Consider the following 18,057-nt stretch of genomic DNA (forward strand, 5'->3'; position numbering starts at 1 on the left):
TGGACCCCTGTGATCCATGTGGGATGCCCAGATAAAGCTCCTGGCTCTTGACTTCAGTCTGGCCCAACCCGGGTTGTTGCAGCCATTTAGGGAGTGAATCAATGGATGGAAAATCTTAGTCTCTCCTTCTTCCTGTCCCCCTCATAACTCTACTTTTCAAATAACTAAATAAAACTTTTTTTTTAAAAAAAAGAAAGGTATAGTATCTCACTGGAGATATCCTCACTACAGAGCGCCCCATCTATAAAGCTTTCATGCAAGAATTTAAAATGTTAATCACAATGATGACTCATGCATAATTCAATTGCAGATAATGTAAATATCATATATATATATATACATATATATGGACAATACTATTAAGAATGAAATATAACACCCATGATTCACATTGCTGGGCACCACAATTACTCTTGTTATGTGTATTATCTCCCTTCAATTTTTTTTTTTTTTTACAGGCAGAGTGGACAGTGAGAGAGAGACAGAGAGAAAGGTCTTCCTTTTGCTGTTGGTTCACCCTCCAATGGCCGCCGCGGTAGGCGCGCTGCGGCCGGCGCACCGCGCTGTTCCGATGGCAGGAGCCAGGTGCTTCTCCTGGTCTCCCATGGGGTGCAGGGCCCAAGCACTTGAGCCATCCTCCACTGCACTCCCTGGCCACAGCAGAGAGCTGGCCTGGAAGAGGGGCAACTGGGACAGGATCGGTGCCCCGACCGGGACTAGAACCCGGTGTGCCGGCGCCGCGAGGCGGAGGATTAGCCTAGTGAGCCACGGCGCCGGCCCTCCCTTCAATTTTTTACCACAACAAACTCATGATACAGGTATGTACCTATTTCTTATAGGTAAGGAAATCAGAGCTTAAAGACATGCTGTGATATACAAGGATACTTTCTGCGGTAGTAAGATCTCTAACACAGCCATTATCCTTGAGCAAACACCACCACCACTGGCATTACTGTGGCATAGACTTTTTCATTTTCACATGCTGTGGTTTATGGCATAGCCCCATCCCCTGTCACCATTTTACTGTTGAAGAAACGGATTCCAAATGACTGCTTCAAAGTCACACACCCAAAAGTTGTGGGGGTTTGTGTTTCTTTCTACAAAGTAACAGAAGAAAGAACGTGACATCTGACCTGCATGCCTTACTCAAGGTTTTCCCAGACTGAAATAGTCTACAGATTCTTCCTAAAGATCTAGACTCTCCAGTATCTCCAAGAATACTTCAACAGACCATCAGTTGCTAGGACTCTGTTTAATACCTTGTGACTTAAATTACTATCTTAGTTTATTTTTTAGATTATTTATTTATTCATTTATTTGAGAGGTAGAGTTACAGACAGAGAGAGGGAGAGACAGAGAGAGGTCTTCCATCTGCTGGTTCACTCCCCAGATGGCTGCAATGGCCAGAGCTGGGCCAATCTGAAGCCAGGAGCCAGGAGCCAAGAGCTTCTTCAGGGTCTCCCATGCGAGTGCAGGGGCCCAAGCACTTGGCCCATCTTCAATTGCTCTCCAGGCCATTAGCAGAGAGCTGGATTGGAAGAGGAGCAGCCAGGACACAAACCAGCTCCCACACCAGATGCTGGCGCTGCAGGTGGAGGCTTAGCCTAGTATGTCACAACGCCAGCCCTTACCTTAGTCTATTTTTTAAAAAGGTGTTTTGATATTAAGAGATTTCCCTAAGTGCTAAAACAAAAAGTTCAATTATTATCATCAGAATAAATACACAAATGTTATATTTCACTTATAATTTACATACCCTGAAAACATGAGAAACACAGCTTTACCCTAACTTCTTTCTTTTTAAAATTTTTTTTTATTTGACAGGTAGAGTTATAGACAGTGAGAAAGACAGAGAGAAAGATCTTCCTTCCATTGGTTCACTCCCCAAATGGCCGCTACAGCTGTCGCTGCACTGATCCGAAGCCAGGAGCCAGGTGCCTCCTCCTGGTCTCCCATGCGGGTGCACGGGCCCAAGCACTCGGGCCATCTTCCACTGCACTCCCGGGGCCACAGCAGAGAGCTGGACTGGAAGAGGAGCAACCGGAACTAGAACCCAGCACCGCAGATGGAGAATTAGCCAAGTGAGCCACGGCGCCGGCTCTACCCTAACTTCTTATTCTGTTTCATTTCTGTCTCCCTTGCCTCTGGCAACCAGTAGACCCAGATGCGGGTATATGGATGGGGCTGTTCTAATCCATTACTACTGCAGGGAAAACAGTGTATTTTTATCCAGTACATGTATCCTGAAATATCATGTTCATGTGAGGACAGCCCATTGATGCCTTCAACCACCTGTGATGCTGTACACTGGCCAACAATTGTGGCTATGAAGATGCGTAGTCCAAAACAGCTCCATCAAATTGCCTGTCTGTTCTCCAGGAAACAGGTGCTTAATGTTTAAAAGTGGCTATATGTTGATTCTTTTTTGGTCAAAACACTTCTTTAACAGAACAATAAAAACATAGTACAGGGGTTAAATCCAAAGCTTGATTTGGCTGGACAGGTCTTACTTAAGCAATGATGCACAAAGACACTCAAATGTAACACAGGCGCCCTAGTTACCTTGTGTACTCAAAGATAGACTTTGGTTTCCAGCAACGGAAACGAGCCACTGGTTTCATTCTTAGCTTGCTGATCTGAAGATGGCCACTTTGGCTATGACGGAAACAGATGTCAAGTCTAGGATGGAAGGGCAAGGATTTTGACCTTCTGCCTTTTAACATTGTCACTTTTAGATGATCTTCGCAGATCTATCTTCATGGAAACTGGACAGCAAAGGCCACCATCAGCCAAGCGGAAGAGGTTTTGTCAGGAGGTGCCTGGCTCTGCAGTTCAGTGTAGTCACCAAGGGTCAGTGTGTGAGTCTGACTAGTATGTGACAACAAAGATTTGGATGGTTCAGGAGGCAGTGTTCCCTTTGCGATTAGCACCAGAAAAAGCAGATCTCAATTTTGTCTTTGATCTATAGCAAATCTACTAGTTCAATGTTTGCACTTGCATTTCCCACCTTTATTTGAAACGTTTTGACGTTGTTTAGCATTTTAAGTTAAAATTCCCCAGAGGAGAATCATTTCTCACTACATGCAATGTCATAGACTTCCAGTATTCTGAAAACATCTTAAAAATCACAATGGTTATATCTAAATTTGTAGCAAGGAATGCCAAATTGCCATAAAGTATTAAGTCATTTGTTACCCTAGCAGCCGAAGAATATAATAAGAAGGTATTTATAATGATTTCATTATTGCTCTATAATACTTTGAAATCCAAAAAGAAATGAAATACATCCATTAAAAAGTGCTTTAGTACATAAAAATTAGCAAAAACAAGTATATGGAAATGCCACTTAAATTTCACATGGTATTTTTTTTAATTTAATAGTTAATAGTGGGGCCAGTATTGTGGTATATCAGGTTAAACTGCCACTTGTAACCACAGCATCCCATATCAGAGTGCTGGCTCAAGCCCTAGCAGTTCTGTTTCCAATCCAGCTCCCTGCTCAGGTACCTGGGAAAGCAGTGGAAGATGACCCAAGTGCTTGGGTCCTTGCCACTCTTGTGGGAAATCAGATGGAGCTCCAGGTTTCTTGCTTCAGCCTGGCCCAGCCCTGCCTGTTGTGGCCATTTGGGGACAGTGAAACCAACAAATGGAAAATCTCTCTGTCTCTCTCTCTCTCTCTCTCTGTCTCTCTTTCAAATAAATAAATAAATAAATCATTTTAAAATACATATGTATAGTTAAGGCAACAAAAAAGCTGTTTAAGTCTATTTCAATAACACTAAAGTGAAGAATGTTTTCTCATATTTCTCTATTTAAATTGAAATGAGTTTTTAAAAAGAATGTCTTTACTCGATATAGACAGGACATATTGCATTCTGATTTATTAACCAAATCCACTCTCCATATTTTCCCCTCACCTTCTTTCATTTAATCAGACAGTTCTGTGTGCCTGCCTAAGAGAAAGATTGAAGGCAGAAAACAGAGAGGACTAATCAGTTCTGGATTCTTGCATCTGAAAAGGCAGCCCTCAAGGTGATTGAAAAGAATACCAGATTTGGTATAAAACTTGATAAGAGCCAGGCTGTTCTACCCAGGCTTAATAAAGATTCCCCAGGTTGGGAGGAGAAGTGAAAGGGGGAGCAGCGAGAACTCAGAAGTGGGGGCACCAGAGAAGAGAGCTCCTTGCCTGGTCCACATCATGTGGGCCTGAGGGTTTTGGGAACCTCTGTCCTTGGCCAGTAGGCATGATGCTGAGCTCTGCCAGTAGAGGGCAGTGGAGGGACACTTGGTAGAAGACAGAACCTGTCTGTGGGTTCAGGGAAGCTGCTGTCCTGCTGAGCTCACTAAAGTGTAAGTTAGCATCTGTCAATCCCTAGTGGCTGGCCCCCCAGCTGGACTCAGTGGCTCCAGCCCTGTAGCAGCTTTCAGAGAGTTCCATGGAGTCAACTTCCCTGAGGTGGCCTCCCCTAGTGCTTCCCAGCATACCAGCCCCTCGGCCGACACCCAGCGGATTCCAGCACGCAGTACTGCACCTCAAGGTACCTCACCTGAGAGCTCGCTCCGGTGCCGCAGAGTGAGGCTTCACTTCCTTGCACCAGCACAGCCCTTTAGTTTCTTTGAGTTTCCGGGGACTTCCGCGCCTCAGCCCAGGGCAAGAGATCACTTCTGTATGTCATTGGTTCTTGTTATTTGCTCTTTTCCTGGGGGCTCTGTCCCGGCTGGAAGTAATCCCTTTCCTATCAGCTCTTCTTATATTCTTTAAATTTCTCTTTCCTTTTTTGGAGGCAAAACCCTATTTACAGTTTGTTTTTTTTTTTCTTATTAGACTTTCCTTGTTGACATCATTGTGATTCCTGACTGGACTCTCACTGATATAGATATGTACCAGGATATGGGTCCTTCATGGGTACGATTTGGGAATCGGTTTGATTGTGCTACAGGAACACAGCCCAGAGCTGCGTTTTGTTTGGTTGGGGCTTTTTGCCAGCAGCGCATGGAACCCCAGTAATGCATGGCATGCAGTGGCGTCAAGGCTCATCAGGCTGTCACCTGCATGAAGGGGAAACTGAAGGCCAAATGGCGGCTGCACTTGACTACTGGGCAGTGAAGCAGCCCACAGGACTGTGGGCTGGAGGGATTCTTCTGTCTGAGCTGGAGCACGCACAGATGGCAGTGACAAGACTGGGTCCCTGACCTCTCAGCTCAAGTCCTGATCTGAAGCCCGGGAAGAGCCCATGTCAGCCATGGAAGCAGTTTTGGGCTACTTTATGCTGCCACAACACTGACGGAGCTGATAATCAGTTCCAAAATGTAATTGGGTAAGTTACTAAATCATCAGTTTCAGCAAACTCACATTTCAACAAGTTTCTCGTGTGAAAGTCAGGGGAAAGAAAAGGGTCCTAAAACTCGGATTAGGAACAACTTGTGAGCCATATAAAACTGACAATCTTGAAGCCCAAGCCTTTCTGAGCTTTCCTTGTTGGTGGTAGGAGCTTATCATGCTCTGTCAGACAAGGCAAGCTTCCATTTGCTTAAAATTCAATGATAACCTCAACTGGGACAAATATCTTCAAGAAGATGCTCATTCATCATAATAACCACAATTAGGATCAAATCCGTAACTGGAATCATTTCTCATGATCCAAGGCAAGAACTGTACACTACGACCCAGCAGGATGTAGTTTGTACACCAAAAGAAATGTAAGATTTTGCTATGAAATATCAGCAACAACCCAGAAAACATACCCATGAAAGGGATCCTAAGGATATTAGGCCAGGAAGTGTGAAATACATCACTAGATAAGACTAAATTCAGCTGGTGCCATGGCTCAATAGGCTAATCCTCTGCCTGTGGTGCCGGCACACCGGGTTCTAGTCCCAGTTAGGGCACTGGATTCTGTCCCGGTTGCTCCTTTTCCTGTCCAGCTCTCTGCTGTGGCCCGGGAGTGCAATGGAGGATGGCCCAAGTGATTGGGCCCTGCACCCGCATGGGAGACCAGGAGAAGCACCTGGCTCCTGGCTTTGGATCAGCATGGTGCACGGCCGCAGTGGCCATTGGAGGGTGAACCAACGGAAAAGGTAGACCTTTCTCTCTCTCTCTCTCTCTCTCACTGTCCACTCTGCCTGTCAAAAAAAAAAAAAAAAAGAGAGAGAGAGAGAGAGACTAAATTCATCAGTATGGGCACATAAACTAGAGATTCCAGATTCAATGTGTTGGTTTGTACAAGTTGACATGGTAGATTAAGTGATTGGTTGGCTGAAGTGTTTAATCAGCAGTGGCCTGTGTGCAGTGAGGTTAAAATGCAAGAGATTCTATGGCATGTTGAGGAGGGAATTCAAAGGCTGATGAGAATGGGTGAATTTATCATGCATTCCCTGTGTACCAGCTCCATAGCCACATTTGGCAAGAACACACAGAAGCCACTCCTTTCAGTGAGGCTTGGAGGAGTGCCTTGAAGAGGGGTGCACCAGCACCCTTGAAAGGCTTTTTAGGTCACTACAACACTGAAGAACCAAATCAGCAGTGGACAAGGGACAGCACCGACCACCAGTGGCAAGTTGGGGGCATTTACGATAAAGGCAGCAGGGATGTACTGTGTCAATCAGAATGCCCTGGCCCACAGAGATCTTTCAGTGTTTCTGGAAAGGAAATTGATGGTCATCCTTCTAGAATATCCCTTGATCTGCACAACCAAAAAGAAATGTCTGAGTCTAGTAGACACAAGCCTGAATGGTGTTGTCATTGCCAGGGTGGTAAGTCACAGACTCACTCATTCCCATACCTCAGTCAATTCACAGACCCAAAGATCCCTGATTAATAAGAAAGCTATGGCCCCTTGAGGAAGGGCCCAGAAACACTGCTCTGTAAACACACCACACATTTTCCTCCAGGACTTCCCCAAGAGAGACTTGCAGTCATTTCCTAGGGGTCCACTGGGGTTAAGGGAAATACCCAGGCTTTCTGGGAATATTAGACACTGGCTATAAACAGATGATGATTCCTAGTCTCAGAAAGTCATTGTGTGTACCAATCAAAATGTTTTGGTTGAGAGGGTAGTCAGACTGGAGTATTAGCCCAAGTTTGATCTACAATGGTCCCAGCTGCCCTTGACCTATGGTATTTGTCTGTATTGCCTGAATGGGTCATTGAAATTGCCCTAACTAGCAATGGACGGCATCCCCACATTGGCTCTTTGAATCTCAGGGTGATAGAATGTGTCTCTGTTTTGTAACTGATAGTCTCAAGTGCCTCAAATAGAGTCCGACACAAGCAGGCACTAAATAATTGCACGTCAAAGGTGTAAGTGAATAAATAAGTTGCATAAGGCACAGGAATATGACTTAAACTTCAAAAATACGACTTTCTGTTCAAATGTCTGCACTTTGTCTATAGAAATTTCTTCTTTTTATAACAGCATGTAAGTTTGTGAACGAACATTCAAGTTGGTTATTACTAGACAGATTTCTCTTGATAGTTAGTGGCTACATTTTAGCACTGCTTGGCACTCCATGAGTCATTGAGGTTTACATCTAGGAAGTCTCAACAATCCTGGATTGTTTGTGGTTTTGGCTTTCGCTGCTCTGAGAGGTCCTGGTTTTAACTCGTCATCCTCAGGATTAATGGGTGAGCACTATTAAAGCTGCTTATCGAAAAAGCAGCTCAGCCCTGTCCCCAATTGTACCCATGCACTGAGGGACGTTTGTGCTGAGGTCTATTTTTGGTTGGGCATCAACGGTGAGAAAATAGCCTAGGAGAAAATCTGACATGTTTGTTTTTAATTCTACTGCTTTCCCAGCTTTGCTGTGAAGCCAGGGTGTGTTCACATGCGTAGTAGGAAAGGATAACAAGTATTCACTCCACAAATTTGACAGTCCCACTTAGTTCCTCAGCAATATCAGCACCACAACCTGCATTTGATGTGGAAGGGAAGGGGCTGGTGTTGTGGTATAGTGGGTAAAGCTGCTGCCCGTGACACCAGCATCACATACAGGCACCAGTTAGAGTCCTGAATGTTCCACTTCCAATCTGGCTCTCTATTACTGTGCCCGGGAGAACAGCAAAAGATGGCCCAAGTACTTGGGCCACTACATCCATGTCAGAGACCCAGAAGAAGCGCCTGGCTTTAGACTGGCCCAGCTCCAGCTGTTGTGGTCATTTAGGGAGTGAACCAGCAATTGGAAGTTTCTCTCTCTTCCCCTCCCTCCCTCCCTTTCTCTCTCTCTGAAACTCTGCCTTTCAAATAAATAAAATAAAATATTTTTTTAAATATGGGAGAAAAATAAGAATCAGGATCACTGACCTGTGTGATGTAGATGATTTTGTGCAGCTGAATTAGTATCTGCTGAATGGGATCACTGATCTGTCGCACTTTCCTCTGGGATACAGCGATGCCTGCAGATGCTGTGGGGGATAAATCCTACAGTCAGTCAGGTTCTCTTTCAAAAGTGCTGTTTAGTGGAAAATGGGATAGAATTCTGAGAACACTTTTTAAAGTAAAGACTCTCATCCTAACAATGAGACAATATGTAGAGACCCTGGAGCACATCATTATCTTATTATATGGAACAAACAATTCCTTCCCTTCACTTCTCAGACTTGGATATTTTTCCTGCAATTAGAGTGGGCTGCCATCAGGAGTCAGTAATGACTTGGATATTGTGGCCACTGAAAAGCCTGACTTCAGATGTGTAAAGAGACTATAGTGCTCTTAAATTTTAAATTCATTATGCCTTCCTTAACATGTCTTAAGGCTAATTTTATTACAACTATTAAATACAAATACTGAAAATAGGCCATCTTACAGAGCAAAGTAACAAATTCTCTAAGATAGAATCCAGTAACTTTCAAATTCCTGTCTATTATAAATTGCCATTTTCACCTGTATTTCTTTCTCAGTCATTGGACACATTTACAATTTATACTAAATTCTCATAAAGTCACACCACCTTCATAGTTTCAGGTTAACTTGGTGTCACATTTCATATGTCTTGCTTCCTGTTTCGTATGTCATGGCCACCAGTGGTCCTTCTTAACCTTGAGGAACATAGAGCTCCTTGAAGGAGTGGCCGTGATCCCCAGGTTAGCCACAGATCCACCCTGCCTCCTCTCACCTGCAGATCCACACTGTAGATCGTGGAAAAGAGACTTGAGGGATGTGGAGGCATGTGATCCTCCCCTTGCCCTTAACCCACAGCACACTTTCTGCTACAAGACTGCTCTTGCCGATTTCCCTGTTTAGGAAAAAAGTTCCCAACACCCTCTGTTCTTCCCTCCATACCACAGTGAGCCGATAGGAGATTAAATTTCAGTGTAATCATTCTTTTAGCAACAATCAAGATTCTTTGAAAATGATTCTAAATGTTGAGAAAATATGCATATTTTACCATAAACATTTGTTTTTACAACATTTAAAAGAGAAAGCTTGATGAGATTGCTTTAAAGAGTCTACTTATTTGATTATAAGGATATAAAAAATTTACATTTATGATACAAAGCTTGAGAGAATTGAATTTAAATATTTAAAGGCATATCTTCATGGATCTCTTTCCTTAGTTGAGAGTAGCACAAGAAATAATTTGTTGTTTTAAATATTTGGAATTCAAAGGACCTACTTTCCCTGGACACTGTGTCCAACTTCTCTTCAGCATTAATTATTTGATTATTAAGATGAAACTTAATAAATTATCCTCGGGGTAAAAACACAAAGGGAAATCAGAAGGAACTGTTGTAGCTATACAATAAACAGCAGAGAAGTAGAGTTGCTTGCTCCAGCTTGCAAGGATGCCACGATCCCTAGGCTGTATTTTCTACAGTGGCACTCCTTGCAGAAATTCTTTTTAATGCAACTATTTGTTTACCTGTCTAGGCTTTTATCAAAATATGGAGATAGTAATGCTGCAGAAACATTAATGTTGCCTTTTCTGCTAGTAGAGGGCTTTTTAAAATTGTTTTTACATTAACTACTTTATGTTTTTGATTTATAAATATAACAATCACAGGTAACAACTTAAAATCTCACAGTATGCCAGAGAGTTCCTAGGTTTCTGATCACATTTTGAGTGGGATATCGCATAGGATTGACTCTACCTTGCCACAAGCATGTGCTCATCTGTGGCCCTAAATACAAAAACAGAGAGCATTAGCTAGAATGCATGCCTGCTGAACTATCAATTATGCAACTTAAAAATTATTTTTCTTTAGATTCTTTGATCACTATCCTCTCAAACTCCGTAATTCTTTTGAAAATAGTTTTTATTATTTACTCTCAGAAAAATGAAATTTTAAATATTTAATTATACATGACTTTTATAAAATAAGAAAATAAATGAACAAACAAACAAAAAACAACCTAAGTACCACAGGTGGGGCTCTCTGGACCCAACATCCATCCTAGCCACTTCTCCTGACATGTCTCCAGGGTATGTTGTCTTCCAGTCATTTTTTTTATCCACTTACATACATATTTGTGTGCCTCAGAAAAGGATTTTTCAACCTACAGTTGAGTCTTAAATCAATTTAATGCATCATTTTCAAAAATAGAATGAATTGAAACAAATAAAAAATTCCAGAATGCCTTGCATATTGTAAAACTCCACTCAGTCATTATGCTCAGAAAATATGTTTCTTATTGAAGGCCATTTCCAGAAAAACTTAGAAAACTATTATTACAGGCAATGTATAATATGTCATCTCTTTCTTCCTTCCCTACCTTCTTTCCTTCTAAAACCTCCTTCCCACTCTCCCTTCCTTTGTAAATAAATGGGAATACGTAGCATCATATAAATTGTTTTTGCAATTTGTGTGTTTTTTATTATGTTATGGAAATCCTTTTTGTCAACACACACAGTTTTAGCTTATTTTTATGGCTAGGTAGCACTCAAATTCTGGATGCACCATGCTTTATTGAAGCACTCTCTTGATGGATACCTAGTGAGCTCTCAAGTTCTTATAAACGATACTGCAGTGAGTTTTTATGTGTACGTGTCTACTTGTACATATGAACAAGACTTCTTTTAAGGTAAACAGGGTTAAGTGAAATAGCTGGGCCCTCAACTTCCAAAGTGACCACTGCAGCTAAGGGGACGGCCAAGTAGGGTCAGCAACATTGCAGGCAGAACTGTAAATTTCTTGTTAGAGATGCCACCTGCCTTTACCTGGCCAGCTCTCCTCCCAGGCCAGCTAAGTAATGAAAGTCAACAGAGTGCCTTCCCCTAGGAGGTTCACACCTCCCTTAGGATGTACTCCATGTGAAGAGATAGATAGGTCTGGGCCTCTTAACTTACAAGGCCTAAAGCCCAACAGATTATTATCAAGCCCCTTCTGTCAGGTTCTATTTGCCTCTCAATCAGAAAACGTAATTGTAACTTAGACAGCACCTTTCTTAGCTCCTTTAATAATGACTCTGTCCTTTGTTCTAGACCCTGTCTAGCGCACTTGGGCCTCATTCCTTTGTAATCATAACCTCTACTCTACCTCCAATGGCTCTACTCCCAACCTGTGTGTACTGATGGTCCTCTTCCCCACTTAATGCTGTATCATTGTTCAGACCTGGTTAATGCCACTCTTAGGGTCACTGGTTACTATCCTCACCCTGTCTTTTATGACCTTGTCTAAATATGATCAGAGTCGGTGAACTTGGAAGGTTTCCATAGCCTTGGCAACTCATGACGAGAGCCTAGGGTGGTTACTAGCGCCATAAACTAGAGTGTCAATTTGTTGGGTCAACAACAGGAGTCACTGTGCACTTGCTCCTCATGTAGGATCTCTGTCCTTAATGTGCTGTACATTGTGATTTAATGCTATAACTAGTACTCAAACAGTATGTTTCACTTTATGTTTCTATATGGGTGCAAACTGTTGAAATCTTTACTTAATATATACTAAATTGATCTTCTGTATATAAAGAGAATTGAAAATGAATCTTGATGTGAATGGAAGGGGAGAGGGGGTGGAAGAGGGGAGGGTTGCGGGTGGGAGGGAAGTTATTGGAGGGGGAAGCCATTGTAATCCATAAGCTGTACATTGGAAATTTATATTCATTAAATAAAAGTTTTAAAAAAAGAAATAGCTGGGCCCTAGGATATACACATTTCCTACTGTAACAAATATATTTCAAAATAGCTGAATCATGTGAACACTCTGACCAGAAGAGAATTCATTTTTCTACAACTTGATCAGCACTATGTATTATCAAACTTTTCCAATTTGGGCAATCTAATGTTATTTTCTATTCTGAAATTATTTGAATGCTAGTGTACCTATTTATTTGAATACAAGTGTATCTCTTTGGTTAATTTATTGCTTTTATCCTTTGTTTCCTTTTTCTTGATGTAAACACTCTTCACATACATTGAATACCAGCCCTTCTATTGCATTTCACATGATGGAAGTATTTTCACCTGATCTGTCACTTCTCATCCACGTGAAGGGTATTCCATACCCCATCACCTAGACTAAAGCGAGCTTAGTCTCAGGTACCGCCAGTCTCTCAGGAGTCTGCTGCCACTGCAGCATGGCAAGCTGCGACATCTTCAGTTGCTGGGTGCTCTGGCAGGACCACTCAACTTTTCATGAGTTCAGTTTGGGAAGACAAAAGAAGCTTGAGATTGGGAAAGGTGTCGGAGGAGTCTGGCTACACCACGTACAAACTCTTGATTTCCTGGACAACCCAAGTATAAGAGCCATAATTCCTCATTTTCTACCTAAGTTCTCACAATTGTTTTATATTCTCACACCCCAAAATGTACATTATATCTAACCCTTAATAATTTTAGGAAAACAAAAATGTTGAAAATCCAAATAAATATCTTTTTAATTCTTCATTTAAAGGTCAATCACTACCAAGTCCATGGCAAAATGTCAGCCCATAATATTTTATCTCATTTTAAAGCATTCTCTCTCAATAAGTCTTTCAGATTAGCTCAATAAAAATATTATGTATCTTAATTATTCACAAAAACACAGCAAATATTTGCATTGACAATTCTATCATCAGAAAATTTACATTAAACTCATTTAACCTTAAAAAGACATCAAGAAGGCTTACCACAGTTCATGTGTGTTGTCAGTCACATATAATATGTCCATGATTCACATCTATGTGACATTCCCTACTGCAAAAATATATGTGATATGCTGTCTCCTTAAAATTTAATTCAAGTTTAAAATACTAGAATATTTGGGTGGGTTCCAAGATGACAGAATATGGAAAGGGCATACTGCTCTAGGCTCAGGGAAAAATACTTTTTTAAAAAGTGGAGAAAGTGCATTCTCAGGGGAGTTAGAGAGATTCTACGGAAGGAAGAGGGACACTGTGGACCTGGATGCAAGGTGCAGACACGCAGCCACGAGCATGGACACATGAGCCCATCAGTCCAGAGCCAGAGGAAGTGCCATCTTCAGAGAGCAAGGTCAGATCAGACTGCAGCAGTCTGTGCCACTGCTGATCTGGCCAGAGGGAAAGCCTGGAAGGCTACACTGTCTTTGAGTCCAGCGTGGAGCCCTGAGGGAGACAGGGTGCCTTGCTAACCAAGCAATAAAAGGGGGGCATGTTTCTTTCTCCTCATATCCCCCTCTACAACAGTGCCTGGCAACTGGCTGAGAGAGGGTAGGTGCCATTTTGGACATAAGTAGCAATTGCGGCAGCTCTTGGATACGCACCCAGCAAAGGCAGGGACAAGATGCCATCTTGACAGCAATAGAGTGGCAGCAGCTCGGGTGCATACACCCTGCAACTGACAAGGAGAAGGAGCCATTCTGACATAAGCACTGGCTGCAGAGGCTCTTGTGCATGCCCTGCAACAAGCAGGGAGATGGCACCATTGTGAAACAAGTAGAGGCTGTGGGCAGTGGCTCTTGTGCACATGTGTGATCCAGGGATATTATCAGAGGGAAAAATCCACATTCCCCATTGACTTTGAGTCTGGCTGGGAGGATTGACGGGGGGCTGGGCACCACATAGGACTATGAGGTACCCCCAGCCGCAACATATCACAGTCTCCGGGACTCAAACTGCCTACGTAGAGCATCCACAGGCCACTCTCTCAAAATATCGGCCTCTCCATGGAAGGGACAGGCTAGCAGGGCAGAGTGGATCATCTACACCCCATGACTGTGGAAGCCCTGTGTGTTGAAACTATAGGAACACTGTGACTGCACAAGAAGGCATAGGATATAGCCAGGTCTCCTGGAAATCACTGTGTGGGGTTCCACATGCTCAGAGCTCCCTAATTGCCTCGGGTGGGTCATTGCCATGGGATCCATGTTCAAACCGAGGACTGCACAGTCCTTTGTGTGATTCATTCAGCACCACAGATGAGTATTGCACCCACTGTGGGCTAAGACCTGGGCATTCATCACTTTGGAAGAAGGGAGGTAAGGATGTGATTACACCAACAGAGGCGATCATACCCTCCTTTCTGATAACAAGAAATCTACCATGCCCAACAAGGGTATTCCCCTGGATACTTGCCCCACCCTAGAGAACTGACCAGAGCCCCCTGGCCACACCCAGCGCACGCTTCTGGGTATTCACGGAAAGAACAGACACTCCACTAAGCCACAGAGGCAAGGATCAATGATAAAAGCCATCAGAGGAAAAAAACAACAAATGCCTAACAATAAATGCAGAAATTCAAGAAACAAGAATAAAGAAAACAATATGACCCCACCTGAAAGGAACACAACCCTTCAATACAAGACAACTAAAAGATTGATGAAATGCCTGAAGTGGAATTCAAAGCATTAATCATAGGATTACCCAGAAGCAATCAAAAGCAAAGTCATGAGTTCAAGAAATCCATACATGGCATGAATGAAAAATTTTCCCAGGAAATTGAGATTTTTTAAAGAGAAATAAAAATGAAATTTTAGAAATGAAAATCAGTATGTCAAATAAAAAATACAGTGGAAAGCCTTAACAACAGACTTTGTTAGGAAGAAGAAAGAATAGCTGAACTAGAAAACAAATCCTTGGAAATATCTCAGTAACAGCAAAAAAGAAAGAAGAAATTGGAAAAAATAAAAATGGTTTTGGAGATTTACGGGATAATATCAAATGACCCAACATCCGAGTCTTAGGAGTTCCTGAAGGTGTGGAAAGAGAGAATGGATTAGAAAGCCTATTCAGTGAAATAATTACAGAAAGCTTCCCTAATTTGGAGAAAGAAAGGGACGTCTACACAAAGCATGAACACATTATAGATCCGACCAGAAAAGAGCTTCACCATGGCACATTGTACTCAAACTCTCGACAGTAAAACATAAAGAAAAGATTCTAAAATGGGCATGAGAGAAACGCAAGATTACTTTCAGAGGATCTCCAATAAGACTCACAGCTGACTTCGCATCTGAAACCCTATAGGCTAGGAGAGAATGAAAGATATATTTCAAGTCATAAGAGAAAAAAATTTGTCAACCCAGAATACTGTACCTTGCAAAGCTCTCATTTAAGAATGAATGGGGGGGGGGAGGGGCTGGTGCCGTGGCTCACTAGGTTAATCCTCCATCTGCGGCACCAGCATCCCATATGGGCACTGGGTTCTAGTCCCGGTTGCTCCTCTTCCAGTCCAGCTCTCTGCTGTGGCCCGAGAAGGCAGTGGAGGATGGCCCAAGTGCTTGGGCCCTGCACCCGCATGGGAGACCATGAGGAAGCACCTTGCTCCTGGCTTTAGATTGGTGCAGTGCCAGCCGGAGCAGCCATTTGGGGAGTGAACCAACGGAAGGAAGACCTTTCTCTCTGTCTCTCTCTCTAAATCTGTTAAAAAAAAAAAAAGTATGAATGTGGGGGCCAGTGCTGTGGCATAGTGGGCTAAGCTTCCATCTGCCGCACCGGCATCCCATATGGGTGTTGGTACATGTCCAAGCTGCTCCTCTTATGATCCAGTTTTCTGCTATGGCCTGGGAAAGCAGTGAAAGTTGGTCCAAGTGTTTGGGCCTCTGCACCCACATGGGAGACCTGGAAGAAGCTCCTGGCTTATGGGGAACAATGTAATGCTTTCATGTCTGTACATATTAGGAGAGAATGGTGAGATATATTCCAAGTATGAAGAGACGAAAACTGTCATCTAAGAATACTGTATTCTGTAAAGCTGTCATCTATGAATCAAGGTGAGATAAAGACTTTCCATGACAAACAGAAACTGAAAGAATTTGTCACCATTCATCCAGACTTAAAAACAATGCTTAAGGATGTGCTACACACAGAAACATGGTCTTCACTATGAAAGAAGGTGAAGGCAGAACATCTCCCAGTAAAAGTACAAAGGAAAACCAAAGTAAACAACAGGAATATTTACAAAAAAAATGGTAGAGCCAAGTCATTACTTACAAATAACAACCTTGAATGTAAATGGTTCAACTCTCCAGTTAAAATATAGAGACTGGCTGAATAGATTGAAAAACAAAACCCATCTATCTGCTGTCTGCAAGAAACATATCTCACCCACAAAGAAACATGCAGACTGAAAGTGAAAGGATGTAAAAAGATATTCCATGCTAAGGGAAACCAGAAAAGAGCATGTGTAACCATCCTAATATAAAAACAATAGACTTTAACACAAAAAATTTCTAAAAGGGACAAGGAAGGGCACTGTGTAATGATTAAGGGAATATTCAACAGGAAGACATGATTAAAATAAATGCCTATGCACTCAATTACAGAGTACCTGGCTATTTAAAAGAAGTATTCACAGATCTAAAGGGAGTAACAGCTTCCAATACAATAGTAATAATTCTGGAAACAAATGAAGATGACAATATAATATATTAAAACTTATGGGGTACAGCAAAAGCAGTGTTAAGAGGAAAGTTTACAGCAATTAGAGTCTACTTCAAGAAATTGGGAAAGTACCAAATTAATGAGCTATCAAAGCATCTCAAGGACCTAGAAAAACAACAAAAATAAACCCCAAATTAGTAGGAGGGAAGAAATAATTAAAATTAGAGAAGAAATAAAATTGAAACAAAAAATTCAAAAGATCAGTGAAATGAAGAGCTGTTTTTTTGGAGAAAATAAAATCGACACACCATTGGCCCAACTAACCAAAAATAAAAAAAAGAGGGTGAAGAAACAACTCAGAGATGACAAAGGAAACCTAACAACAGATACCACATAAAAAAATCATCAGGAAGTACTACAAAGAGCTGTATGCCAACGAATCAGGAAACCTAGAAGAAATGGACAGATTCCTGTATACATACAATCCACCAAAATTGAGTCACATAAACATATAAAACCTAAACAGACCAATAACCAAGATGGAGACTGAATCAGTAATAAAGACCCTCCCAACAAAGAAAAGCTCAGGATTGGATGGTTTCACTACTGAATTCCACCAGACATTTAAAAAAGAACTAATTCTATTTCTTCTCAAGCTATTCAAAACAATTGATCAGTAGGAAATCCTCCCAAACTCCTTCTATGAAGTCAGCATCACCTTAATTCCTAAACCAGAAAAAGACAACAGAGAATGAGACCTATAGACCAATATCTATAAAGAGCTCAAGAAATTCAACAACAAAACAATCGAGCTAAGAACTGAGCAAAAGAGTTGAACAGCCATTTTTCAAAAGAGGGAATTCAAATGGCTAACAGACACACACACACACACACAAATGATCAGGATCACACGTCATTGGGGAAATGCAAATGAAAACCACAACAAGGTTTCACTTCAGTTAGAATGGCTCTCATACAGAAATCAACAAAAAATAAATGCTGGTGAGGTTGTGGGGGGAAAAGTACCCTAATCCACTGTTGTTGGGAATGTAAACTAGTGCAGCCATTATGGAAGACAGTACAGAGATATCTCAGAAATATAAAAATAGATCTACCATATGACCCAGCAATCCCTCTCCTGGGAATTTACCCAAATGAAAAGAAATTAGCATATGAAAGAATGATCTGTACCCCCATGTTTATTGCAGCTAAGTTCACAATAGTGAAGATATGGAATCAACCCAGATGTCGATCAACTGATGACTAGATAAAGAAATCATGGTATATATATATATATATATATATATATATATATGGTATGTGTGTATATGTATATATA

At 41.8% G+C, this 18,057-nt stretch overlaps 1 protein-coding gene across 5 annotated transcripts in view; it reads right to left on the reverse strand.

The window, feature by feature from the left end:
* NEK10 (NIMA related kinase 10) overlaps positions 1–18,057 on the reverse strand; it is a 368,558-nt gene that overhangs the window by 23,594 nt on the left and 326,907 nt on the right. For all 5 annotated transcript variants that reach the window (XM_062179356.1, XM_062179349.1, XM_062179342.1 and 2 more), the window contains one exon: positions 8,301–8,401. In XM_062179356.1, the coding sequence (XP_062035340.1) occupies positions 8,301–8,401 (101 nt within the window). The remainder of the gene's footprint in view (positions 1–8,300; positions 8,402–18,057) is intronic.

The sequence above is a fragment of the Lepus europaeus genome, chromosome 2 (genome assembly GCF_033115175.1).
Source record: "Lepus europaeus isolate LE1 chromosome 2, mLepTim1.pri, whole genome shotgun sequence".
In the NCBI taxonomy this organism is placed as follows: domain Eukaryota; kingdom Metazoa; phylum Chordata; class Mammalia; order Lagomorpha; family Leporidae; genus Lepus; species Lepus europaeus.